The 27,152-nt window shown below is 39.3% G+C and overlaps 2 protein-coding genes across 12 annotated transcripts in view; one reads left to right on the top strand and one right to left on the bottom strand.

The window, feature by feature from the left end:
- Positions 1-1,416: 1,416 nt before the first annotated feature.
- LOC134151107 (beta-1,4-galactosyltransferase 3-like) lies at positions 1,417-15,458 on the top strand. 2 transcript variants are annotated; one of them, XM_062595400.1, is made up of 7 exons: positions 1,417-1,500; positions 1,792-2,255; positions 8,702-8,740; positions 9,574-9,778; positions 10,439-10,561; positions 13,477-13,581; positions 14,774-15,458. In XM_062595400.1, exons 2-7 carry the CDS (start codon positions 2,018-2,020, stop codon positions 14,913-14,915), a joined length of 852 nt encoding a protein of 283 aa, XP_062451384.1. In that variant the 5' UTR covers positions 1,417-1,500; positions 1,792-2,017; the 3' UTR covers positions 14,916-15,458. The 2 variants fall into 2 exon arrangements, with proteins under 2 accessions (XP_062451384.1, XP_062451382.1); XM_062595398.1 differs by having other exon boundaries at positions 8,505-8,740; positions 9,588-9,778.
- The window catches only part of B4GALT4 (beta-1,4-galactosyltransferase 4), a 35,176-nt gene continuing 19,155 nt past the window's right edge, over positions 11,132-27,152 (bottom strand). For all 10 annotated transcript variants that reach the window (XM_062595374.1, XM_062595387.1, XM_062595336.1 and 7 more), the window contains 4 exons: positions 24,104-24,291; positions 19,757-19,879; positions 17,211-17,315; positions 11,132-16,720 (listed from right to left, as the gene is read on the bottom strand). In XM_062595374.1, the coding sequence (XP_062451358.1) occupies positions 16,579-16,720; positions 17,211-17,315; positions 19,757-19,879; positions 24,104-24,291 (558 nt within the window). In that variant the 3' untranslated portion in view covers positions 11,132-16,578. The remainder of the gene's footprint in view (positions 16,721-17,210; positions 17,316-19,756; positions 19,880-24,103; positions 24,292-27,152) is intronic.

The following is a 27,152-nucleotide window of genomic DNA, read 5'->3' as shown; positions in this document are numbered from 1 at the left end:
AAATCTCTTGATATTAAGCAATGCCAGATAAGGCGAGGAAAAATCTTGAAAATGAAGACAAGTAAGGTGGGTTTGACACAGTAATGGAGCAAGAGTACTGTTTTCCCCATGACACATCGCGTTTGGCTCAGCAAACAGCAGCAGTGTTTTGCCTGGTTTGGGGCCGTATTTGCTAGCTGATGGGTCCACATGCAGGAACCAGCTGTCAGACTGGCTGCTGCAGCTTGGAAAGGGACAGGAAGCAAAGCTAAATGAATCTGCCCAATTTTGCAAGCACAAATTGGGGTCTTATTACTCTTTTCTTAAGGACTGTGGTAGGAATTTATAATCTGTAAGACTTTTTCTCCTCTGTGAAATTTAAGTGAAAGCGGACAGCACACTTGAAATTTATTATTGGAGAAGACAGGCCAACAGATAGCACAACCACATAAGCCCCATTAAGAAATCATCCAAAAAAAGAGATAGACATAGAAGCCAAAATTTTATAGGCAGTTAAGCTGCTAAAGGAAATTCCTCACTATGAAGTCTATCCGAGTAAAATCCTGCTGTAGTCACTTCCGAAATAGGTATTATATTAATTTCAGTTTATCTAATTTAGTTCAGTTCAATAATTAATTCCAAGTCAAGAAAATGACTATGTGTTGAAAGCGTAGAAGAGCTTTCACTCTCTCCTTGCCTATGATGGAAAACTAGGTGTGACAGATGTGACATTTATTTGTTCTAAAACTATAAAAAATAGTGGCTATAAACAGTTACTTGTCCATTTAAATATACTGCTCCTTTTCCTTAATAAATCAGAATGAAATATATAAACAATGTATTCTGTATCATCAGACTAAACACAACGAAGTTTTAACTAACGAAAATGATTTTGAAGTGCTTGCTTTCAACATTTTTACGTAAGTTTAATTTCTACCGAAAAGCAGCTTGACATGAATCATGCCAAAATTATCTTGTAAATAAAATAAAATAAAAAAAATTTTTTTTTGTCATAGTCTAATACAGCAAATGTAGAAAACGACACTGTGGATTACTGCATGTTACACTATATTCGTGTTTAAACCGCTTTACAGCTTCGCAGGGGTCCTTGCCCCTCTTCCCTCCAGCTACTCCCCACAGCGGAGGCCGCTCCTCTCCGGCCGTTACTCAGGCGGGCAGAGAAGCTCGCACAAGGTCGCGGCGAAAGCCTGCACGAGCAGAGACCACCAGCGCTGAGGGCCATGGCAACGCAGGGCGCTGAGGCGGCGGAAGGCCGGGGACTACAGCTCCCACCATGCCGCGCTCCGACCCACCACCCCCAGCGCGCCACCGCGCCCCGCCTTGCATGGTGGGAGCTGTAGTCTGACCGGCGGCGAGGGCGCGGCAGCGAGGCGGCGCGCCGGCTTCCCCTCACGCGAAACGCGGGCGCGAGGCCGGGGCGTGGCTGCGGTGGCAGCCGCGTGACGGTCGGGCGGAAACGGCCCGGCTGCCGCCGCCGCCGTCGGCCAGCTCCGCCGGGCGGTGAGGGGATTTTGTCTCTGCCTCGTCGCGGGTGGGGACGGAGCGGGGAGGGTTGGGCTCCTCCTGCGGGGGCGGTCGGGGGAGCGGGCCCCCTCCCGCAGCGAGCGCGCGCGCGCACCTCCGCCTTTTCCCGCCCTTCCCCCTCCCCTCCCCCGCGCGCAGGTTGGGGGCCGCCGCGCGGCGCTGCCCGCCTGCCCCTCCCCGGCGCGTGGGAAGCCCCGCCGCCTGCGCGGGCCCTGCGGGGCTGGGTGGCCGTTAACGGTCCTCTCGCTTCTCTCGCCTGTCCTGCAGATGCAGCGGTGGGAAGGGAGGCCCTGGCTGTAGCGCGCCAAGCGGGAGCTCAAAGCGTCCTGAGGAGCTCATACTGGAAGCATGTGCTGCTGCTGGAGAAAGCTAATTCTTGAAAAGGATGAGATCTGCTACACGCACTGATGTAGCCCTGAAAGTAAAACGGTAGTTTGTGAAAGGCAACTAAAACTCTTCAGGAGTCTCTATTCCAGAGCATGGTTTAAAAACAATGTCCTTGTCCCGTGTTGAAAATCCTTGTTTTCTGCTCTTCCTGCTTGTCTTCCAAGCGATATTTATCCTGATACTGTACCAAGGTGGACCTTCAAATGTGTTTCATGGGTTTTTAGATTCACATCAGATTCAGGATTACTCAAAAACTCATGATGTGTACACAAATCTCAGCTTTTTTACTCACGCTCCTAATGAAGACACTATGCCATACTGCTCAGTGCAGTCACCAATATTTGGTATGTATGAACCAGTAGTGTTTGAAATACTGTTTTGGGGTATAATGACATTGCACACTTCATAAAAGTAAGCTGTATTTTCAAATTTCTTCCATTTTAAAAGCTCTATGGTCTGTTGTATAATTACACTGACAAAATTATATATAGGATGTAACAGAAAAGTATTTTGCTGATACAAAACCTTCCAATATTAAGGCTTTTGCAAAGATTGTAGGGGAGCAAGAATGAAAACAAAACACAATGTTAATATTAAATTAGGATTTTTTTTATTATTATTATACAGTTGTTTTTACTTGTGCTTGTGTATCAAATGTCTGCCAATGATTGTGCTTTGGGAATCATTTTAAGTCTAGAAACTGGATACCTTTGACCTCTGTACTCTTTGGCTCACCTGGGTTGTTTCAGCCTTATGTAGAGCCTGCAACTCAATTAAATTGGTGATGCTAGCTTTAAATACAGTTCCCATGAAAATGGGACTTGAAAATAGACCCTGAAAAGCTTGGTATCTTACTTTTCTTGCTGACCTTTTTGGCCTATGGTTGTTAATGCTTCTTAGGCCTTCTCATTTAGGCTTAAAACTGTAAGTTTGGTCACAGATTTCACATTAGAGCCGGTTCTAGATGGAGCATTAATTTGGTTACTGCACTACTAAAATGGTTGAGAAGCTTTAAGTAAATGCAAAACAAACCCGTAAAGCAAGTCTGTTAGAGTGTAGTTAGTATCTCTGGTAATACTGAATCAGTTTCACCAAGATAGCTAAAAATGGACAAATTCTGTAATCATGCACATATAGCTGTTTTGGCTATTCCTACTTCTTCTTGGTAAGTAGTAGTAAGTAACTCCTTTCTATTTTTCTGCATTGGACAGAATTCTGTATATTAAAATCTTTATATATAACCAGTCTTGAAGTGCTATTTAGTAATTGCACTAGTATTTTAGGAAAGCAAATCATTTCATGGGGAACATTATAAGAGTGATGCCTGATCTTGGTTCTTGGTTGACAGAAAGTGTTGTGTAAAACTGGTGCTGTGTACTTGTGTCAAGTTATGTAATTAGGCTAGAGGACTTGCCTGGCCTCAGGTACATGAGCCCTTTGACTCTGCAGTATTCTTGTTGATGATTATTCATTTGTGGGGTGTTCTTTCTTCCTCTTTTGATGAAGTTAAATGAACTATGTGCGGCATGTATGATGAAATTGTGTGATAACTTTTCCAGTGTATACTTAAGCATTTCACTTAGAAACTGGTCTACTAAATATATGTTACTGAAATACTAATATTACCACAGGTACTGATTGTTACCATCTTGGTGTAGTCTCTGTTCATCACTAATGAGAATCAATTCCTTTGTGAAGCTACAATTTTGCATTCCACCCTTCTTTGTTTTATTTAAAAGCATATTGGAAATATGCTTGCATCCACTACTGTCAAAAATATGCTATCCTGGAAGAGATAGAAGAGGAAGTTTTGGTCTAACTAAAAAACTAGGTATGTGTCTTTGCAGTTTCCCTGCAAACCATCAGATAAGCAACAATAAGTAGTATGTGTGGAGGAGGCAGAAGCAGAGTAAAACTACACTAAAATAATCAGTGCTCATAGAGTAAAGGAAACTTTGTAAGATCTCTTATTCCCTCCATCCTTGGGAGCATTGAGAATAGAGGGTGGCATGCATGTGGTACTCCAGAGCTAAAATGAGAACGTAGTGTTGTTAGTTATAAACAGAAATAAAGAGTAAAGTTCATTTGAAGGAAAAAAATATGATCTAAAATGTTACGGAAATGTTGCTGTATGAGAAATTAGAATTGAATGTGTGAACTGTTGTTGCTGTGAAGCACTTGTATAATCTTTTGGTGTGTCGATATGAATTCACTTTAAGAAAAAACACTCTGGTACAAAATAAATTTTACTTGGTATTTTTATTTAAATATAAGAAATAAGTTATTCTGTCTAATGTTATTATAAGTCAACTTCTTCAAGGTGTTTTCTTTTTGGGGAGAGAGAGGCTGAGTATTTTCTCTAAAAGCACGTGCTACTGTCAGGTGCTTGCCTTTCATTTTGTATGTGATAGGTGCATATAAATATATATATAAATAGTTTATAAATGTCTTGATTGATTATCATCTTCTCTCAGGGGTCTGATCTCTGTTGGAAACTTACATCAGCAAGAATGGTGCCTTTTAATGTTAATTTCATAAACTCCATTAAATGAAATTTCAAATCAATTCTTGTGAACTCCAGTCTCCAATTCAGAGCTGGTAATAAGTCAAGGTGTCCACTCTAAGTGTGTTCAAGTACCTGGAAGAATGCCAAGTGCCTTAAGTTGTTTCTGGATCAGGGCTTTTATGAAGTGCGACAGTTTCTCTACTTATGTGTACAGTATGTCATTTCACTGATTGTTTTGAATGTAGGATCAGCTTGCAGCTCATCTTTTTCCAGCCTCCTGAATCATTTTCGTTCTTCTAGGATAATGAAATAAGAATTAACTCAAAGTATAATTGCTGAACATCTTTACCTGGGAGGAACTGAACCTTTGCTGACTAGTGTTACCTTTTTAAGCCTTAGTGTACTAGATAATCAGTGTCTTCATTGTTACTGAGAATGACTTATTTCAGTTCATTTAAAGGTTTCTACACAAATACCAGTTCCCTGCTTTCTTCTTCGTTGTTTTTGAGCATTCATATGCTGAAGTTGAGCCTTTCAGACTTTACCCACTGGCATTTACATTTGAAATCTATGCTTCTCACTTTGCACTGTGTTGTCTCTTTCAGCTTTTCCTCTTACAAGGAAGAAGCTTGACACTAGAAGAATTGGGATTTTTTTTTTAAGAAATGCCTTTCTTCATTATATATGCTCTGTGAGTTGATTTGGCCTTTGCAAATTTTAATAGGTCAAAGTTCTGTCTGTAACTGATGTTTTAAGTATGCTTATGCCATGGAAGAACTTTTTCCAAGCTCTTCTTAAAGCATTTACTCCCGTTTTCCTCCAGTCTGTCATAACCTTTTCATGAGCATGTCCATCTGTTCTGGTAATGGGTAGTTCCTGCTGTGCTTTTTAATGGATGCTGTCCTAATAAAGCTACTTTCCTTGATATTTGAAGAAAAGTAAAAAGGGCTGTTGTGGTGCTGAGATTTACCTTTTGCTGCTGTTGAGGGAACGTCAGATTCTATCACCGGAAAATGGTTTTTAAATTTAAGCTCTTTGCTTCTTGTTTTTTTCATCCAAGTGGTGGTAGGGTTATACAAATATGATTACAGTAATACAGTATGCTACTGCATTTTCTCTTTGAGATTTTCATCTGTGCTACTGTTTCCACTTGGCTAGCTTGTGGAAGTTTGATTATCCTTGTTGAATTCAGTAATTGTAACTGCTTGCTCTGAATTAAATGTTTAGGAAGAAGGTGTTTAGAAGTCATGCAGTTCCTTTCATAAGATGGAATAGGTCTAATCAAAAGCAATAGATCCCCCTGATATTCAAAGACGTTGCCTAAAAGGTAAAACAAGCAGATAGTGCAGTGTGCTGTCACTGGAACCAGCTAACAATGTAGACAGGGAACTGTAGTATTTAACTCTTCACACTAGTTTCCTGTTCATATTACATGCTCTCCATTTCGTGGTACAGGTGCAGAAAGAGCTCAGGAACCAGGCTGAGAAGAAAATTGTTCAGAGACTTCAAGGAATTGATTTTGTATCTCGTCTGAATTGGGATTCTGTTCTCTCTAGCATGTCTAAGATGGATTTTGTTTCCTTTCCTAAAGCTGAGCTTTAGCTATTTTGTTTTGGCCTGTTTGGACCTGCCTGCAACTGCTCTGTCCATGTGTGGGATTTAATTGGATTACAGTGCATTAGTTGTTTGTTAGTTGAAGGTAGACAGGAAGGAGGTTAGAGAGACAGAATTTAGCTTATAGTCAAGGAATGTGGGGCAGCCAGAGTTTTAGGGGATGTAAGTCACAGATTTTAAATTCTTTGTCTGTGTTTCTGTGGAATGTATTAAGATTTGAATTTCTGAGCTGAGCTGTTTGGGATGTGGAGCCAGGCTGCTCAGGAGAACATATCATTTTGAAAAACTTGATGAATGTAGATGTTACTCAGATACATGGTTCATGAGGGTATAGAAGGAGACAGGAGTGAAGCTATTGCATATTATCTTACTCTTACCCATATGTCCACATTTAGATTTGATATTTGGAATTTAAAGATAAACACTGCAAATTCTACTCTGTAATATGAAGGGCCCAGATTGTATTAGAGAAAATAAAATCATGCCTTTGTGGGAGAATAAGAGTTTAATTCCTTTTCTTATATTTTCCTTGGAACAGTGACGTATAGATGTAATCTAATCTGAATGTAACATCTCTTCAGCAGGCTCCAGTTGCTATTGAATCAATGGTTAATGGCACTTTCGTGAAAAGAACTGATAATGAGGGAGTTCATAAATATAAAAAGCAACATAAATGACAAGTTAAAAACAATGTTGAGCTGAAATTTGGTCTTCTAAAGGCAGAACAGGAAACTGACTTCATAGAAGTAGATAATAACATGATATCTTAGCAATAAATATCATCTGGATTGATGGGCCTACAGTCTGCATCTCTGAAGAACTACTGCTATGCTGTTTCAGGCATAAATACATGGCTGTACTTGCGTATTCCTGTTCAAGGTAAGAGTTGAAATCAAACCCCCTCTGTAACAGTTTGGTATTGCAGCACCTTGTCATTTGCTCACAAGGTAAGCTCAGGTGTTCCTTTCTAATGAGAAAAAAAAGTACAATTCAGAGAAGCTAGACCTTTGTGAAATTTTGAGGAATAAGATCTGAATTTTTTGATACTGAAAGCTCACTACAAAATGGCCACAGCGTTGACTGTGAGCTTAGAAGGAAAAGAAAAACTCAGCTATGGCTTAAAAAATAAAAGTCTTGCCCCACAGGTTTTTGATAGGAAATACTTTGTCTTTGGGTAGCATAGCTGACAGAGAATGGTTGGAGCAACTTCAAGCTATAGCTTTAAGTTGTCAGCTTTTAATTGTGATTTAAGTGAAGATTTCTTGCTAGTTCATTTAAGTAATAGATTTTAATAGTGTTCTGCATTTGTGCTTTATTTTCTTATAGAGGTTGACTGTCGGTGGTTGCAAATCACTGCAATTTAATGGTTTCCAATTAAATACAACTCTTATGTTAATTTTGGAGTCTCTTCTCACTACCATGAAGGATAGGCTATATATGCATTTAAGCAATTGTAGAACTTGGAGTGTTTATTCATATTGTTAAAATGGGAGACTTCTGTTAAAATGGTGATTAACATTTTATGATGATGATTCTTTTTACTTGTGATCTGTCAAATAATTTGTTTTCCTTCTGAAGAACAGCAGAATTCAGATTAAAATGTAGAAATCTAGCATTCTTTTTTTATTAAATAAAACTGTTAAATGTAGTGCATAGCCATTATATTTTAAACTAATGTATTGAGTAGAGGAAATACTACTTGTAGTTTCTCTTGCTACCCTACGCTTCCTCTAAGTATGCAACATCTTTCTTCTTCCTTCACAGCTTGGTAGTTTGCTTCTCTTAAAATCTTGATAGTAAAAGTACTGCTTAATTTAATAATTGTGTATATAACCAAATAATATAGTGAATACCAGGCTACCATGATTTCAAATTTAACTTGATTTTTTTTTAATTTTCTGTTAGAAAAGCTAATACTTTCTAAAGTATTTGTATTCATCCAGCTTTAAACTATTTTTCTCAAGCTTGCTGAAAATTCTTTTGGATATTTTTGTCCTTGGAGCTCACCTGAAAAATAGAAGCTTAGAGGCTTTTTCCATAAGGATAACAAAAGGAGATATGTCTGTTCATCTTGATCTCTTTTCAGCTGTACTCTTACAGCAAACACCTTTATTTAAGGGTACCATCTAAGCAACACAACAGGGAGCCAGTACCAGGAAAAAGAAAGTTATGCAAGAGCCCAATGAGATCTGCTAGCTGTGATGGGTTTCCTGATGTCTCTCTGGTAGGCAGCTGCCAGCCTAGTGCTGCCTGGAGCCATGGTGATGTGTCTGAGCTCAAAGCAGCAGCAGAATTCGATGTGTAGGCATGGCTGCATCGCTTTATTGACGGTTCTGTGCTAGGGAGATAGTGGTGTTTTCAGATAACGTATATCTACAACTGACTGGCTTGAATGATGGTTGAGAAACATCACTGACCTTATTTCTGTTGGTTTTGTTTGTTTTTTGTTTGTTTTGTGTCTCTGTTCTTGCAGTTGGTCCATTAACCATCACCTTCAGGGTGCTCCCCAGTGAGAGGATGATCATCCAAAAAAATCCTCTTGTTCAGTCTGGTGGCCACTACAGACCTCCTCACTGCTTGGCCCGCTACAAGTCAGCCATCCTTGTAGCATATAGGAACCAGGAGCAGTACCTTCGGCATCTTCTTTACTATCTTCATCCTTTTTTACAGCGCCAGCAGCTCAGTTACAGCATCTACTTGATACAGCAGGTAAATCTAAGTTGGATGTGTCTGGTGATGTAACTGAGCTTTCTAATTACAGACTTAGGTCTGAATGAAATGTAAATCTTCTACTGTGAAACTAATGTTTTATGCATGAGTTGAGAGCAGGTCAATCGCATCTTGTCCCATCTCCATGGCTACTAATGTTGGAGTATCTTACCACTTGTTAAAATCATCATCACTCCGCTGTTGATTTGTTTTTTTCTCTGCCAAAGGGATAAAGCTATCTTTAAATGTTAGCTTGTATTTTCAGCAGTTGGGAGGGTTGGAATGTGTTTTGTGTGTAGCCTGTCAGTATAGCTGCTGAGTAAACTGTTGAGAGTAAATGCAAAAATGGAAGTCAGAGAGCTTTAGTTCATGCTCAGTATCAAATAAAAACATCTGACTTGAGCTTGTTGTGGGCCAACCTATGCATCACATCACTGTTACTTACAGATGGAGACAGGGAGAAGTTTGGGGCTCATTAAATAAAATTGATAGCAGACTGGGCAGGAGAAGCAGCTTTTTCATCATCAAGACATTTCCTTACTTCCCAGCTTTAATAATCAGCAGTAAGGGCAAAAGTGTTGATTCGCAGATTTAGACCTGAGAGTTGACTTACTGGTCTCTTAAAAATTGGCCTTTTTTGTGCGCTTGTGGTATACAACCCCTGATGCAGCACAGCTTATAACAATTAATGAGAATATTGTGAAGAGAGTAAAATTTTCAGTCTGCAACATTGGATTTGCAGCCAGAACTGACTCACTCCAGTGTCACTCAGTTGAATAAGACTTTTGCAATAACACCAGTTTGAATTGAATTATTGTCTTTACAAAATGCAGGTTTTCTTTTCCAGGTGGGAAACGGTACATTTAACCGAGCAAAGCTGCTTAATGTTGGTGTCCGGGAAGCCCTGAAGGATGAAGACTGGGACTGCCTTCTCCTGCATGATGTGAACCTAATACCTGAAAATGATTATAATCTCTACGTCTGTGATGAATACTATCCCAAACATATGGCTAGTGCCATGGATAAGTTTCAATACAAGTAAGTGCCTCAGTCTGCTTGGGATGTGTGTATTCTAACTGGTTCCCTTTCAGGATACAGATAGCATGAACAAGGACAAAGAAAAACAAAACTTCTAAGAGTTTCTTTTTATTATTATTTTTTTTAACTAGTGATTTCACCAGAAAAGGATGTTCTTAACCTAAGCTTGCAATTCTGAACAGTTGCCTGAAGTTTCTTATTCTATTGTTAGTTCAGGTTGGCAGATGATTTTACCGCCAGCTTGGAATACTCTGGCACTTTTCTGCTTACTAATATAGGATGGGAAATACTAGACTACATGAAAGATACATTATAAGATACAGGTATTTGGAATTAAAAGATGTTAATTTTAAAACCAGCTTTATTTTGGACTATTGGGTAGTGGGCAGGGGTAGGAATTACACCGAATTTGCTGTTTCGGGTTTTGGCATTAGAATGGCAATCCCTTAATTCAGGGCTTAGAGCTTTCTTCTGAGTTTTTTTTTTTTTTTTTTAATCAAATTTGTCCTAACTTGCTACTTCACATCCACCTACTTTTACGAAAAAAAGTACGTGAAAGATTAATATGCATATGACTTGAATGATGTTGTTAGATAGTTTGTGAAGGATTCGTATTAGCCCTCAGTCTTGATGCTTTCTGTTCTTTTTTTCCTCTTTTAGTCTGCCATATAAGTCCTTTTTTGGGGGTGTATCTGCTTTGACTCCAGAGCATTACATGAAGATGAATGGGTTTCCAAACACATACTGGGGCGATGATGGTGAAAATGATGACATTGCTACAAGGTACTGATGCACTGGACATTTACTCTTAAAACAGAACCAAGATAGCTAGTGAATCATGTAGCATTACCCTAAGAACTAAGAAACTAGGTTCCTTAACATGCTTGCAGTAGTGTTGTAATTCAGATGCTATTGGCATTTGGAATGGTTGAGGTCTGAAAATGCTTAGGCACTATGAATCTAATCATTGTATACTGGGAGGACAAAACTTTCTTCATACTCTGGATGGTAGAGAATGTTAATGCACAACCTTGTGCACTCAGTTGCTCTGGGGGTTTTTCCAAGGGGTATAACCACCAGTAGTTGATAAGTAACTTCACTGACATTAAGAGCCCTCAAGGGAAGGAACATACAAGCTTCATGAATGAGAAAAGCAAGAAGGTAGTAATGTAAGTATTTCTTAATTCCCGAACAATTGGGCATTTAAGATACATTGTGTATACATATTGCTGTAAATACTGTCTTGTCACTAGTTGGAATTAAGGAACATAAAAAATTTTATCTTCAGTGGTGGATGACTGAGAAGTCATTATTATGAGTCAGTGACAGCAAAAACAACAACAACAAAAAAAACCTTTTCTTGTACCTTTGTTGCTATGGCAGCATTATGCTGTAAAAGTGAATTTGATTACTTCCAGGTATTCTCCATAATGCAAATTCTGAGTACAAAATCATGGCTGTATCTTCTTTATCCAGCTTTGTTGCAACATTTCATCTAGAGGATACCTTTATCATCATGTACTGAGGCACGCTCAAGGGGAGTTTATAAACTGACAATAAAGGCGCTTTTTTTTTGGTCTTGCACAGTGTGACAAGTTACAGAGTTTCAGTAGAATGTTCTGTTCAAGGACTGTGGGAGTTTTTACAAACCAGTGTTCCTTTGGGAATTGAAAGTTGGTTTTTCTAACACGTAATTCCTCCTTTTCCTTTCAAAGAAAGCTAACTAAAAGAGTATACAATTGTTTAGCAAGTTGGCATTTACTGTGGAATGGAATGCCAGGAAAATAGATCTTTAAATCAAACACTACAATGCTGTCTATTCAGCTTTTCGCTCAGTACAGCTTAGGCCTTTAGTGTAGTCTTTCAAGTACCAGTGGTGAAGAGTCATACCAACTATATGCAAGAGTGTACTTCTTTACACAAATCACTTAAGGCAAGTAGGTTATATAGATCCCCAAATTGCCCTTTCTTGAAGGGAGGTGAATCTTGTGCCGTTTTGTGAAAACTTACGCTTAGCAGTATAGTGGCTTGTAGGTGCACAGAGGTCAGGGGTAGTGACTGTTAATGATTAATTCAACTTTCCAAACTCAGGAAATGAGCTGGGTGTTTTTGAATGGTCACCATAATACACCTACTGGGATATGGATTTTAGAAAGTTTCAAATGCATCCCGCAAAAGATGAACAAAAATAAATTGGAATCTGAAATTGACATTGCAGCCTGTCTTATGTAAAGATTTCATGTTGGAATGCTGCTTATTAAACCAGAATTAACCCCCCCCCCCCAAAAAAGTGCTGGCTGCTACTTGTAATTGGCACAGACTGCAATATTCTATTATATTAGTTGTTAAAGCTAAATATTAGTCCTACTAAACACCAGCATCTACCTTTTATTAGAAGAAAACACTAATTGAATTGGAATCACTTATGTGTTAACATCAACTACAGAAAAAAGGTCTGTTGGGGTTCTTCTTGAAACTGTAAATGAATGTTGTATTAACTGTTTCATATTGGGTTATTATTTTAATCTTCCAATATAAAAACTGCAACAGCAAAAATAGTTCTTCATTCCTGCCTTTTCTTGTCTTTTTTGATTGAATATGCAATATGCTTACACCTGGAAAATAAGAAGTCTTGTCTAAAACCCTGGATGAAATAATATGTTATATGTACTCTTAATGAACTGTTGTAATCATTAGATATCTCTAGACTAGCAGATATCTGAAATTCTTTAGCCTGTTTCTTTCAGCTTTGTAGCAATCCTACTTCTGTGCAGCTTGCTTCAGTACTTGAGCTCATCAGAAGGCCATCAAATGTTACAAACATATCAGATGAACTAAATCAAGCAAACATTCACTGAAACTTACATTCACAGAAATCTTCTTTGCATAAGAACCATCCTATGGTAACAGAGATTTGCTAGATCTAGCACTACTACTGGCAGTTTTTTTTCTTAGTAAGTTAATATAGATGCCATCAGCAATGGATTTCTTGAACGTCACCGAAAATGCAGCTTTTAGCAGCTCTATGCTGGAATTCTGAAGCTTCTGTTCAATTAGTACTTGGCAAATTGTACTGCAGCAGACCAGCCTGAATTTGTTGCTTTGGTGTCTTTTAGTTATCGCTATTCTTTCATGAAGTCAGTCCTCTAATCACATCCTCTGTAGGAATGGCATTAGTCAAAGAAGAGGAGACTTCATCTAGAGCTGAGACTCAGGACTGGGTTCTTTAAAGAGATTAGATTTCCTTATAGAAACTACAAGAATTCAAAAAAAAAAAAAAAGAGAAAAGAAAAAAGAAAAGAAAAGAAAGAAAGAAAGAAAAAAAAAGAAATGAACAGAGCCACCTCTAGGCAGTAGATGCTCTGCCCTTATTAAGTGAAAATAATGCTCACTTGTCAGAGGCATGGATGTTGCACTTGGATGGCCCTGTACACTGTTGTTCACTCCCTTTTTGCTAATCATCTTTCTTCCTTGTCCAAACCCATAGCAACCAGAAACTTCCCATCCCAAACCCAGCTAGAACCCCCTAGGGAACACAATTTGGCACCAAATTGTTAAACTTACTTGCTCCTTTCAGCCTCTGCATTTTGCTGAAATTGTATTAATACTGAAAGTCAACTGTGCCCTTGAACTTACTGTATCTAAGCCTAGAGATGGCATCTTTATGCACAGGCAAACACTTCATTTTTGTTTTAAAGGATTCAGTTGGCAGGAATGAAAATAGTCCGGACACCACCTCATATTGGACGCTACAAAGTAATGGACTCCAAGAAAGAAACAGAGATCAGAGAGTCTTGGAGAAGGTAACGTCTGGGGGTGGGGGGGGGCCACTGTGTGCCTTGTTACTGTAACCATCATCTTTCTCGAACAAGGCAGAATGGTTTATACATGCCTAATGCCACACACTATGTTTCTGTTTTAATGCTGCTGAAGGAAGCTCCCTGTTTTTGCTGCTAGATTTGAGGATAGTCCATTTTAAAAACATTATTTTGCCTTGCAGTGATTTAAATTACTGCATCCTTCTGGTAGCGCTTTCACTAAAATAATGCAAAAGATGGCCCACCAACACACACACAAGTTATATCAGAAGCTAGTACAGATCCCCAGTCAGTTTCAACTGAACTGTACTGCTCATGTCTTTGCCTTTGAAGAGTGGATGCATTACTTCTGTTTCCCTTATCTTACTTAGTAGGAAGGTGTTGTTTTGATAGACAGCTGCCAGTAGTGTCAAACTTCAGCATTCCACTTTTAAAGTGCCACCTCAATCTACCTTGTAAATAGGGAGAACTGAGTTTGAAGAACCTTTTGTTATGCCTTTTCTAAAAATCATTATGCAACTTCTATATAATAAAAATTCACTCTTCTGTCCAAGGCTGTACTACATTAAAATCATTGCAGATTTACTATGACCCATTAAAATAGAGGAAAGCAGCATTCTAGCTTGAAGAAATGAGTAAGGTGCATGACAAAAGACCCTTAACAATGACCTAGTTTACATAAAGGTGCTGGAGGGCTGCGCTGGTTAAAGTGTGCTGGAAGCTTCTCTTACTGAAACATCAGGCTTCCCTCACATAGTATTAACATTGAGATTTCTGTAACAGTCCTATACTAAACCTACCTACAGCAGCCTCTGTATGCCAGTACTGCAAACCCCTTTCCTGTAGTCCCAGGTCTCTCTAAAGCTGCTGCCAGGTTCTTGTTTTTGCAGTGTGTAGTTGCCACCTCAGTTATCTCCTGTGTTCTAGTCCAAATTGTGCTCCTTGTTTATAAGATTCAGCATGAAGTTAGTCCAGTTTATCATAAAATACCTTCTCTAATCTGTTATGTGAGAAATACATTCTGGGGGGTTTCTGCTAGCAGCTTTCCTTGATCTACTAAGCTCTTGTCATCTGGAACACCATTTCTTTCCCTGCCTCTATTCTAAAGCATCAGCTGCAGACATTTCCTATATGGGGTTTTCTTTGCATCTAACTGCAGGTATTCTTCCTTCTTCAGGCCTGCTTCCCGGCATAACACCAGAAAAACATGGAAGGATGATGGAATGAACTCATTAGAGTTCAAGCTCCTTTTTAGGAAGAAACACCCTCTTTATACCAACATCACTGTGGACATCGGCTATGTTCCCCCATTTTCTTAAGGGAACGAAAAGAAAATTTGAGTTTGAGCTTACTGTGGCAGCACATGGGCATTGAGTCTCTACCTCCTGTGGTACAGCACATGCTCCACCTGAGATTAGTCCTTTTGTCTCCTGCACTTCACATCTCTTCTGAGCATACAAGACTTAGAAGAAAAGACTTCAGGCATAGGGTAACGATAGCTAATGAATAGGACATGGCTTACTGTATAAAGACTCTCTCAAAGTTCTGTAAACCAATACCTACTGAGCCAGTTGCACCCCAGGTCTTGACAATTAAGATCTTCTTGACAGCAAGGTGATGTAAGTTTTCTAGTACCCTGTGTTCCATAGCAGGATAGCTCTATCCTGCTTCCTTAAATTGTAAATGAGATGCAAGCTGTGCCATCAGACACTTCTATCCTGGTGGGGGCAACAGCTCCTCTGAAATACTGTATTCTGAAAAAGAATTCACTGACTCTGTTACAGTATTGAAACCTGTTGCATTTCCTGTAAATATTTTTGTGAATTTTGAGTAAAATAAATTGAGAGTGCTGTTTGGTTTGAGATTTTCTAGAATACTTCTTAAGAGTCTAATGAAATACCAGAGAATAACTAAGTCACATGAGCTGTGACCTTGGCAGGTACTTACCTGACTGTGAGACCTTGCCCTTTTTGTAATCTTACTCTCTATAAAGGCAGTCAGTAGCACTGCCTACCAGACACAACTATTTTGCAAGCTTGAGACAGCTATTTTTCATAACTGCTCTCATAAAATTTTTAGCAGAAATCCTGTTGCACACTAGAACTGTTAGTTTTCCACAGATCACCACCAATCTAAAACAAGAAACACCAATAATAATGGCCTGGGCACTTATATGAATATGCACTGTGCCAACAGTGAGGCACAAAGCATCACAAAAAAAAAAAAAAAAAAAAAAAAAAAAGGCAGAAAACAAAACAAAACCACAGCAGTTTCTCTCCATCTCCCATAGCTAGCCAATGCACTTCCTTACGAATCTCTCCAGAATAACAGCCTGTAGACTACTGCAGAATTAAGTGAGCCTTTCATTTTGCTGCAGGACATCTGAGCACTCTCACTGCAGAGTGAGTTGAGCTTATGAAGGACAAGAGATGCCTTTTGAATGAAATGGGTTTTATTTTATTGAGAGGTTTTTAACAACCCCTCAACTGTTACCACTGCTGCCTTCCCTCACACATAAGCAGTTTTTCCTTAGGCTGGAAAAATAGCTTTTCTCAGCAAGTCTGTAGATGCTGAAATATTCTTGTGCTTTGAATGAAAAAAAGACTGGCCTGCTCCTTTTGAAGTCATGACAATGTTGCCAGTACTAAGCTGCCTTTCCAGTACAACAAACATAAGTTTAGTTATGAGAGCATAGTTCTTTCAGGAGGCATAGTTCAAGTCCTTCCACTGGACTAGCCCAAACAAGGGAACTTTTATGTATGTCCCAGCAGAAAGTGCATAGAAGAACACCAGGAACTGTCCCCTAAGGTCAGTCCACGTCTCTAGTCCTCACAGAAGGAAATTCTAAACCAATCAGTTAGATGCTGTGAAGAAAACTCTCTCCTCTGTGCTACTGAAGTACTCGTTCAAGCAGAATGCTGGGATTCAGCTGCCACAAACGGAAGGTCTGTCCCCATCTCCGAGAAACTGTGGTGCACATCCTTACGAGACTTTGGGCTGCACACTGAAATCCACTGTGATGTTGATATATAAAGGATTATGTTCCACTGAGAGCAATTTATATGAACAAGAATTCAGCCCATCTGTTTTCCACATTCTTGACACCTGGCGTAAAAGCTTCATCCTGAGTACAGAGCAGAGAAGAAAATCTTCGTAACAGCATAAAATGAAAATGCATAGGAGAGGAGTGTTGAGCTCTTCCTCATTATTAGTAAAATTGTAGGTGAAGCAACAGCCATTCTGGGTCTACCAGGAACATCAAGGTCTGCTTTTTCTGTCATGATCATGCATGCTCAGTCAGTCATGGGAAAATACTCCTTGGGTTTTGTGGGGCTTGGAGTTTATTTAAAACCATTTACTATTTGAAATCACATGCTCAAATAGTATCTACGAGCCTAAAACTTCGGAAGTTTTTTTATAGAACTTTACCCAAACAATTACAGACAGATATCACGCATAAAAGCACAGCTGCCAGTTATGAACAGTAGTGTCCCCCAGAGATACTGGTACCCCAGAATGCCTATTTTGCCTACAGTGAAAAACTAGGCCAACAGTTTCCTAGCTCCTAGCCACCTACCAAGATGATGCAAGGTGGAACATTGTCCCTGACTCACCTCTCTCCATTCTCTTCATTGCCCTGGTCTCGAGTGTGGAAGATCATTGTGTACCGGGCTACGTCAGGGGACGGCCTCATCACTCGCATCTTTTGCATCTCAACTCTGAAAGAAGCAATAATGCAGTGAGCAAGACACCACATGTAAACCATTTGTTAAGGCAAAAAAAGATATTTGGAGACGCTGGGTCTTGTAGAAGCAGTGGAATCAAGCACATCAGGAACTGTAAGAAACTTACCTTCCATGCCCCATTTTGCCACAGGAATGGAACTCAAAAAATTTGTGTTTTTTGAGAGCAGGTCCAGAAAAGTGATAGGTACGTGTTTTTTTGGCACAGAAGCAGGTAATTATAGTAGGCATCACATAGATCAAGTAGAGCACATGTTATACAACAGAATACATTTAAATTGTCTGGTGCAGTTCTTGTTGTTGTATTACCCTAGGAAGTCTGCAGGAAGATTCCACACATTATGCAACAAGTTTGTCTCAACTCCTGCAGTAATGCCCCAACATTTGGTAGCTCTCCACCAAAAAAACAAACAAACAAAAAAACAGAGGCCATTTCTTTTCTAATGATCTGAAGACAGCTGTGCAATTTTTAATCTTTGTTCACATGAATAAAAATCTCTGATTACACTGCCAGAAATGCCATGCATAGATTTAAGTGCCCAATATCAAGCATGTCCTTTGAACTTTTGGCCTCAAACACATCTATGGAACACAGCAATTTTGCTGTCAGCTGAAAGTGTTAATTTCATGACAATGGAATTAAGGATGACCATGAGCCTCTGCTAGTTAAAAATGTGCCTGGAAGAGCAAAGGGAAACCAAGAATTTGAGAAAGAGATTTTCAATGACTGCCTATAGCAATAATTTATCAAATAGAGGCAACAAACCATCTGAAATTCTCTTTGTGCTGCTCATTTTAGGGAAGGGCCCAGAAGACAGCATCCCATTTAGCACTGAGGCAACACAGCAGGATGCAGAAGCACTCCAGCCCTGAGTTCTTAAAGATAATGAAGGGGATGCTGCCATCTGCTGCCTTCACAAAGGAAGGCTGCAAGGATCTCTCCCTACAACAACCTACTGCAAAAGCATTACTCAGGGTCCACAAACTGCATAAGGGTGGAGTCCGCTGCAGTATACATTCTCTGGATCGTACAGCTGCAGCCACGTGGCAGTGCATCAAGACAATGGCTGCTAAGTTTTTAGGTGTCATGCACAGGCCAGCATCACTTGATTCCAACCACTTACAAGCTCCCTAGACACCATCAGTAAATCTTATTGATCTATTGCACAGCTGATTCTGCATCTCATGAATGTTTGAAAGAACACCACCACCACCTTTGCTCATGAACTGTGACACTTCTCAGGAATCTGAGGAATAAAATTTGACCAAACCATCTCCTGCCACTAAAAAAAAAAACAACTCTCAAGATGTTCTCACAGAAGTTGGTGTCTGTAGTTAGGGGTTTAAAACAGAAAAGTGATGGGACCAAAATCCGTATTACCACTAAACCTTTTACGTTTCTTGAAACACATCGGTCATTCTAGACTGACATGGGAAAAACTTTCATTTGGAAACTCCTAACTTTAATATGCTTCCTTTCACCAATGTAGTTATTTAACAACACCAGAGGCATGCATTCAATGTCCCTGAAACGTCTGTTTGCCTATTTAAGCAACTGAAAAGGGTAAGCACTAGTTTATCCACCAGGTTACAAATTGACAGGCTCTGCCAGCAGAGCTTGCAGGCTCTGTTCTTTCTGTACTAACAGCAATGCAGGATTATAGACGCCTTCTTTAAAACACTGGGCAGAAGTTCAACATAGAGCTTTTATTGATCATCAACATGTATGCTGACTGATTATCAACATACATCTTCTATTGGTTTCTTTGCCCCGCTAAACTAACAAGCTTCTCCTCCCTCAACAGATGAGTCTGTAAAACTATTTTTAATCACAGCAGCAATGGGCATGAGGCAGATATATGCAATCTACATAAAATGCATGTTATTGACTGTCTTAACACTTACAGAACTAAGCCATGCTCAGAGATTATCATGACAGTCAACAAACGCAAACTCCTCTCCCCTCCCCCAAACCAAAAGCTGCCAGTCTCTTGCAAAGTACTGGACCTCAATTCATTTGTGTTTCTTGAAAAAACCTACTCCACACTTCAATCCTATTATTTTGGTTATAATCTATTCCCAAATGAAGAATACAAATACTCTTGAGATTGTCCCCTGCCTCCCCTTCCCCAGCCCCCAACAACAAAGAAAATACCCCATTCTACCCCAAAACATAATCTCAACAGGAGGACCAGCTTTCAGGCATGCTTAATCTTTTCAAAGAGGAATCTGTTCTCAGAATAGCATCTCACGCTCCAATTCCCCATAGCAATACAGATTTTGAGTTGAAGACAGGAGTTTCATCATCTTTGGAGGCTAGGTGTGAAGTCACACAAGTTGCTTTGTTTGGTTGTTTTTTTAAAAAAAATCACACTCCTCACCCTCCCATACCCATTTCCCTCCAGTCTTCTTTTTACCTGATTCGAAGGTCATCATCTTCTCCACCCCAACCCCAGTAGTTGTTAGAGAATCCATTCACCTTGGAAAATTGTTCTCTCGTTAAAGCAGTTACACCTCCAAAATATCCCTGGTAACGTAACCTAGAAGTGCATAAGAAGAGAGAATGAGGAATTAGAAGTCTTGCTCTACTAATGGTGAAAATATTACCCTGGAGCTTTAGATCCAGATCTCACTTTTGCAAAGTTCAGGGTGCACAAGACCAAAATCTCTTCCCTCCCTCTTTTGCAAAAAATACAGTGTCACTTCTAGCCAGAAGTAAATGACGCAGAGAGACTGGCACATTCTTACTTGAATAGTTCTTTTTTCCTTCTACACATGGTTCCCCTTACCAGTCAAAAAGGCTCTTTACCTCAAGGACTCTAACTGAGTAGGAAAGCAACAAAGCTATACAATAGTATAAAAGAAGCAACAAGAGCTTGTGCCTTTGTTATAATGATCGTACAGCTAAATTTCAAAAACTTAAGATGAAAAACTAAGGGGAAATGTGCAATCAGTCCTCAGCAGAGCTAGCAATATTACACAACAAATTCCAAGATAAAGTATAGTGTAACAGGAAAAGTTTTCTTCAGTTTCTAACTTCTACCTTCTTTGTCCTAGAAACTGCATCTACTTAAAAAAATAATAATTAAAAAAACAATGACATACCACGTTAAGTTATCTTCTTATACTGCCCTGCTAATTGCTTTTGATGACACCCTCTACTTGCTTGGCTCTTAAGGTAACCATTACACCACAGTCTCTACTACACTGTCACAGCCAAATTCAGACATGGTGTGTAAAACGCTGTAGATTACATTTCTATTTGTGGATGTATGTAAATCTAAACAGATGGACAAACTGGCAGAGCTAGAAAGTATAGATTACAGTAATTTACGTATCAGATAAGTGAAAGTGCAAATGCTTATTTTTTATTTCATGGATCGGTTAAAAAACAAAACAAAAAACCAAAAAACAAAAAACTACCAGTCACACTCACTCATCCCTTGCCATCACACCCCTATTTTTTCCTTGAGGTTGACTGATTTTTATTCCTGTCATAGAATCACAAGAGAATCAACCCCTGGAGTTCATCTGGTCCACTCTCTCCACTCAGGGCCGGGTCAACTACAACAGGTTGTTTAGGGCCATGTCTATTTGGGTTTTGAATATGTCCAAGGATAGAGACTCCACAGCCTCTCTGGATAACCTCTTCCAATGTTTGATCACCCTTGCAGTAAAAAAAGTCTTTCCTTACGTTTAAATGAAATTTCCTGTATTTCAGTTTGTACCCATTACCGCTTGGTTTTCACTATATACCACTGAGAAGCACCACCTTCTTTACTCCCTCCTATCAGGTGGCTATGCACCTGGTAAGATGCCCCCTGAGCCTTCTCTTCTTGAGCTCTCTAAAACTCTCCTCATACATCACCTGCTGCAGTCCCTTAATCATCTCTGTGGCTCTTCACAGGAACCTCCCCCAAACAGCATGATCTTTCAGAGATAATTGAGAGTGGCCCAGCAATGACAGCAGCCAGCTCCCTCAGCACTCATGGATGATCCCATCAGGTCCTATTGATCCATATATATATATATTTTTTTTCCCCTCCAATGTTTCCTGACTTGATCCTCATTTACCAAAGGAAAGTCTTCGTTGTTCCAGGCTTTCCCACTGGTTCAGGGGCCTGGGACTCCTTAAGGCAAATCTTACCAATAAAGACTAAGGCAAAGAAGCCATTCAGTATCACAATCCTTTTTCATATCCTTTGGTATCAAATCCTCTGCCTTCTTCAACAGTGGAACTACATTTTCCCTCATCTTCCTTTCACAGCTGATGTACCTGTACAAGCCCTTCTAGCTTCCTGTCATGTCACCACTTGCCAGATTTGAATCCAGATGGACTTTGGCTTTCCTAACCCAACCCCTGCAACCCTCTTTCAGACAATGTCTCTATGTCCTCTTGAGTCACCCGGCTGCTTCCAAATCTTGCATGCTTTCTTTTTATGTCTGAGTTTTGTGAGGAGCATCTTTGTTCAGTCCTGCAGGCCTCCTGCCATCTTTACTTGACTTTCTGCATATGGGGATGGACTACTCTTGAGCTTAGAGGAGGCAATTCTTGAAAAATCAATCAGCTCTTCTGGACGTCTCTTCTCTCCAGGACCATTTCCCATGGGATTCTTCTCAGCAGATCCCTAAACAGGCCAAAGCCTGCTCTCCACATGTCGAACATTGTGATCCTGATATTTGCTTTGTTTCCTCCTTCCCTCCTTGTTTCCAGCCTTCCTACCCCCACCAGTCCTTTCATGTTTATGACGTCCAGCAGAGCACCTCCTTTCATCAGCTCTGATGACCTGTGTCAGGAAGTTGTCACCAGTGCACTTCAGAAATCTCCTGGATTGCTTGTGCCCTGCTGTGTTGCCCTTCTAACAGGTATCAGTGTGGTATCTGGCACCTCCAAATCACTGTTCAACAACCTCTTCCCTGAGGATAAGAGCACATCAGCTCCTTTGGGATTTTTAAAATCAGACCAAAGAAACCATACAGTAAAAATGGTCATCAGAAAGAGATGTTATACAAGTTTAAAGGAAATAGGTTAGCTAAGCTAGAAAGAATTTTCCCACCTTTACCATCAAGGTTTCAATAAGTAACCCTTTTTCTATTTCACAGACTCTAAAGCCAAAGTGTGGTTTTTATAACTCAGCACTACTATTACGTACTTGCTCTCCACAGAAACGCAGCTGCTAAAACTAACGTGCACTGTATCACCATAGATATTTTCCTTTAAGAAAGCAAACAAAAAAGCTCCCCTAAAGAGACCCACATTAATGCCCAGGACGTTTTGTATTAATGTAGAACAGGTATGGTTTCCGTTTTCTCAAATTCATCTGAGATGCATCCCAGCATGCCTACCTCAGCCTAAGCAAAATGCTGAGGTCACCCAACTGAGATTTCAATGTGTGCTGTCAGCTAGGTTTAGGTACTTAACAGGCTTAGAATCTGAATTCCTTCAGACATACCAATGAATTTCCCTGGAAGCAGACAATTATCATCCCCACCTCACAGATGTGGGAACAGAGACAGCAACACAAATAAGAAAGCATGAATTGATGTCATACTACTAGTATCCTAGTGCAGGGTATTCACAACAAAAACATTTTGTCAGTATAAGTCTTTTTAAACCAAAGGCTAAAGCAGACCTAAAGCTATCAGCTCCTTTCTACAGAGAGGAGAAACCCAAGGTAATTCAAAGATGTCCCTCTAGTAAAAGCAAAAATCTTCCTCCCTGCTTAGCTAATCAAAACCCATGCAGTAGGAAGTTAAGTAAAAAACCTCAAGCTTTGTTCCATAATACTAATCTGGATTCTACATATCTGTCAAATAATCAAAGCAGTGTTTCTGTTGCATTGGTATGTTGACCATCCTGCAGTCCTTAGCATTTTCTTTGCAATGCACACAACTCCAAAAATCTGTCACAAGCCTAGTTCATTTCTGGTTATTACAGTTTTTACTAAATAACTGGTAAATATTATTCTATATAAGAATTTGTACATCTAATCTCTTTCATATATTTGATAAAGAAAACCCAGAAATGAAGCAGAATTTTGATCTCAAGGTACTTTGAGATCAGCTTTTGAAAAGTCTGATTCTAATTAATATTTAGAGTGACATGATATAAAAGATGAATCTTGAAAGAAACAGGTTCAATCAAACCACTCTAGTCATTAAAATCACCAGTCTCAGGAGTCTCTTTTCTCTGAGGTGGACTAGACCTGACCTTTTCACTTGAAATTATTTGTATCACAGGAGCAGTACTTAGGAGACTCATGTAAAGCATTCTTGTGCTAAGTACTGCATAGTCAAACAGATAAATGGCAATCTTACCCCTTGGTGAATTCTTACACTTGAGCTCTCAATACCAGAAGTTACCTCTTCAACAGCAAAAGCTAAGTGGCAAGTTTTATTAGCACAATCCTAAGACAGTGCATACTGTTACATCACAGGACTAGAAGACTGCAAGTGTATTTCTGTATTTCAATCTCTTGTGTGTTTCTTTCCACTTGGAACCTCCTTTACTTTACCCCAGAAACAGGAATAGTGATGATAACCACTCTCATAGATGACCAAGGAGCTAACTTCAAAGGAATCTGTAAGGATCTTTGTTCAGAAGGAGCTACAAGGAGGTATGATGATACCACCAGAAATCTGGTGTCAAATTGTCAAATGGAAGTGTACTAATAATACTAACAAATGGCTCCATAAGAAGAGGAACATTATCAGTAGCATGGCATTTTCCAGTTGATATTCTCTCCACAGTCTTGATTTCCTACCTGTATCCAGTATTGTTCCTGCCAACTACAAGGTGCTTTGGTTGTCTGTCACACATGTAAATATTGAAGTCATTCTCTGGCACCAGATCCACATCATGGAAAATGAAACAGTCCCAGTTCTCTTCTTTCAGGGCCTCTAGGTATCCTACGTTCAACAGCTTAGCTCGATTAAACTTTGTGCTGCCAGCCTGTGGAAAAGAAGGGAAAAAAATCTCTCTAAAAAAAAAGAAATAAATCAAATCTTTTTAACCAGAACTCCTTGCTCCCAGGCTTTTGTTCTAATCACATAGTTCACAATTTCACTTGTGCTTCACAGCCTTTACACAGCCATACAAAGAGCTACTCCATGACATTAGACAGAGCATCAGAGCATCCAATGATTTAAAGTGTTTCTTTCAGTCTACTTGTCATGAATAAACACAGTCAGTGTCAGAAAAGGCTAAGGCTGTCTGGCTACAAAAAGTACACATGCTGCATGGCACAATTCCACTACCATCATTGCTCCAGTCCTGGAATTTCTATCAGGCTACATAATAAAAGAGGTATCAGTAGACAGCTTAGAAACCAGCACTTCATGCAACTGCAATTGTACAGCTTATAGCAGCTTAAAAAAATAACAGTACTCCCACAGTGACTGGTTTATAATTTCCGAGCACTTGACACAGGTGATTAAGCATTGCTATTTGCAAAACAGAGTGGACAAGCATAAAAAGAGTTCAAGTGTATTTCCTTAGGCCACACAGTAGATGGCAGAGCTGGAAATAAAATGTAAGCCTCTTCATATTTTATTTAATTCCTACCTACACCCTAGTTACTATGCTGCACAGGGATTCCTCCTAGCACAGAGCTTCACTTTACTTTTACTGATTTTAGTTGTTTGCTTTTACTATAGTGTGTGTTCACTTTTTAAAAATACCATTTTCCACCAGTTTGTTATCTATATAAACCTGCAGCTGGCAGTTTTGTAACCTTACAATGACACAATTCATTCTGAAGCAACATGAGTACTTATCTGGCTATTTATTTTTTTACTGGACTGTACAACCACACCAGCCAGCAAAACACTTTCTGCTCCTGAAGACAAGCTGAGAAGTTGCCTCCAGTTCACACGTGAGAATCCAAGGGACAAGCTTTATGCTTCCAGAATCCTGCCTGTAGGCTGATAAGATGGTCATTTTTGTCAAAGCTAGCAGCCTGGTGAACTTAAAAGAATTGAAAAACAATTTTCAATAGAAAGAAGTCCAGAGAGCTTCTAGCAAATGACAGAAAGAGACTCTGTGGAAGAATAAAAAGAAGCTGGCCTCCTCAGATTGAGAGAGTGGTTAGCTCTAAGGAAAAGTAGGCATACGTAAAGCGTGTTTTATCATTTTTAGTAAGTAACTTGGCTTCAAAGAAGCAATTTGCTCACAACTACCAAGAGCCATAAGCTCCTGCACAAAGAAGATATATAGAATTTATGGTTCATCATACCTGCAGCTAAAGAAATGAAGCCCAGGGCCTGTTCTGAAAAATTAAGAGAGGGAGAATCAATTGCTTCCATTTTGAGTCAGGGAAAGAGTGCATTTCCAAGAAAAACTTAGACATAATTCACTCAAACTACATGATGTCAAGGTCCTGAGAATTTTCATATACAGAACACAAAAAAATCTGACAAAATACTTTCTCTTGATGATGAAATCACAGATTGAGTGAACAACGGAACTTTTCAGATGATGAGTAAAGAACATACGGAGAACGTCACATATATTGAATAGCAAATTCAGCATAGTTTGGCAGCAATATCTACTATCTGTTGTTTTTTCTGTCTCCTTTGCCAATCTAATTAGAAACAACCACCTCCTGGCTGCACAAAGATAGCTGAATGACAATTACTACTGCCTTTCATCAAAGGCTATTTCAATGTTGGACTGTATGCTGAACAAAAGTAAAATCTATACTTATCTTTTAAAGAAAGAAGGAGATTCCTCCTCCTTTTCTTCTATGGAAGAACAGTGACTACAAGACAAACTTTGTTGAGAAAGAAATTCACCCTTTAAGGATTACAAACTCGTATCTTTCAGTACTACGCTCATTTGTGCACGTGTTTGTGCAGAGAAACATGGTTTTCAAAATGTTAAGAGGAAAACCATAAAGAAGAAATCTGCAGTTATGCCCTTATGTGGTTCACAGGGAAAATATAAAAGGTTCATTTCTTAATCGTCCTCCACAGGAAGCTCTTTTACATTTGAATATATTTTATAGTATATATAGTACAGTACATATATAGTGTAGTATATTTTAGCAGTTAAATGTTGGTTTTATCTGTTTCTTTCCTCAAAGACACTTAAAACATGGAGATTGAAAACTGATTTGCCATAACAGAGAGTTTTAGTTAGAATGACTTTCCAGAGTATAGGTGTGCCTGTGCACTGTGAAATGCTAAGCAGAAGTTCCCAATCTTCCAAGTAAAAAGTTCAGAACAACTGCAGACTTCACATTGCTGCTCAGATAAGACAAAACTTTCAGAATTCCTTATTACATTTTGCTAACATAATGACAGCCTTTCTCTACCTCATGTATCTCAATAAAACAAAACAAAGATCCATGCACGTCTATACTTCCAGTGATTTATTGTTAACCACTGCTTGCTAGCTGGGTTCAGCCACTATATGTGCAATAATATTACACACCAATCCAGAAAATAGCCCCACTTTTCTACTCTCCGGTCCACATTATGACTATAAACAAGGAAAAAACAGTATATTCCAACTGAAAAGTAAATCCTGTTGTGACTTTTCTCATTGTTCTGCCACGGCATAGAGCAAAAATGTAAGCCTTCTCCTAGAATGTGCTGCTTCTTCCTGATTAAATGACTCCAGGCTAGTTAAACAGAAAGGAAGAGAAACTTCACTAACTTATTTCATTTCTGTCCTGCTGTCTGAAAAATTTGTCTTGTGTCAAAACAGCATATAAGTAAATGGCAGTAAAAGTGATACAGTTAAAGATCAAAGAAAAGACAACACATGACAAGAGAAAAATCTATGCTGCCTTAGTTCATATGACCAGAACA

The sequence above is a fragment of the Rhea pennata genome, chromosome 1 (genome assembly GCF_028389875.1).
Source record: "Rhea pennata isolate bPtePen1 chromosome 1, bPtePen1.pri, whole genome shotgun sequence".
Lineage (NCBI taxonomy): Eukaryota > Metazoa > Chordata > Aves > Rheiformes > Rheidae > Rhea > Rhea pennata.
The sequence above is the reverse complement of the archived record's forward strand: the minus strand, read 5'-3'. Positions and strand labels throughout refer to the sequence as shown.

What these genes read in the sequence shown, in the direction of transcription:
- LOC134151107 (XM_062595398.1), top strand. Translation starts at nt 2,018, where the DNA reads ATGTCCTTGTCCCGTGTTGAAAATCCTTGTTTTCTGCTCTTCCTGCTT. An exon ending in GCATCTACTTGATACAGCAG is followed by an intron (nt 8,741 to 9,587) that starts GTAAATCTAAGT and finishes TTTCTTTTCCAG; the next exon opens with GTGGGAAACGGTACATTTAA. An exon ending in ATCAGAGAGTCTTGGAGAAG is followed by an intron (nt 13,582 to 14,773) that starts GTAACGTCTGGG and finishes TTCCTTCTTCAG; the next exon opens with GCCTGCTTCCCGGCATAACA.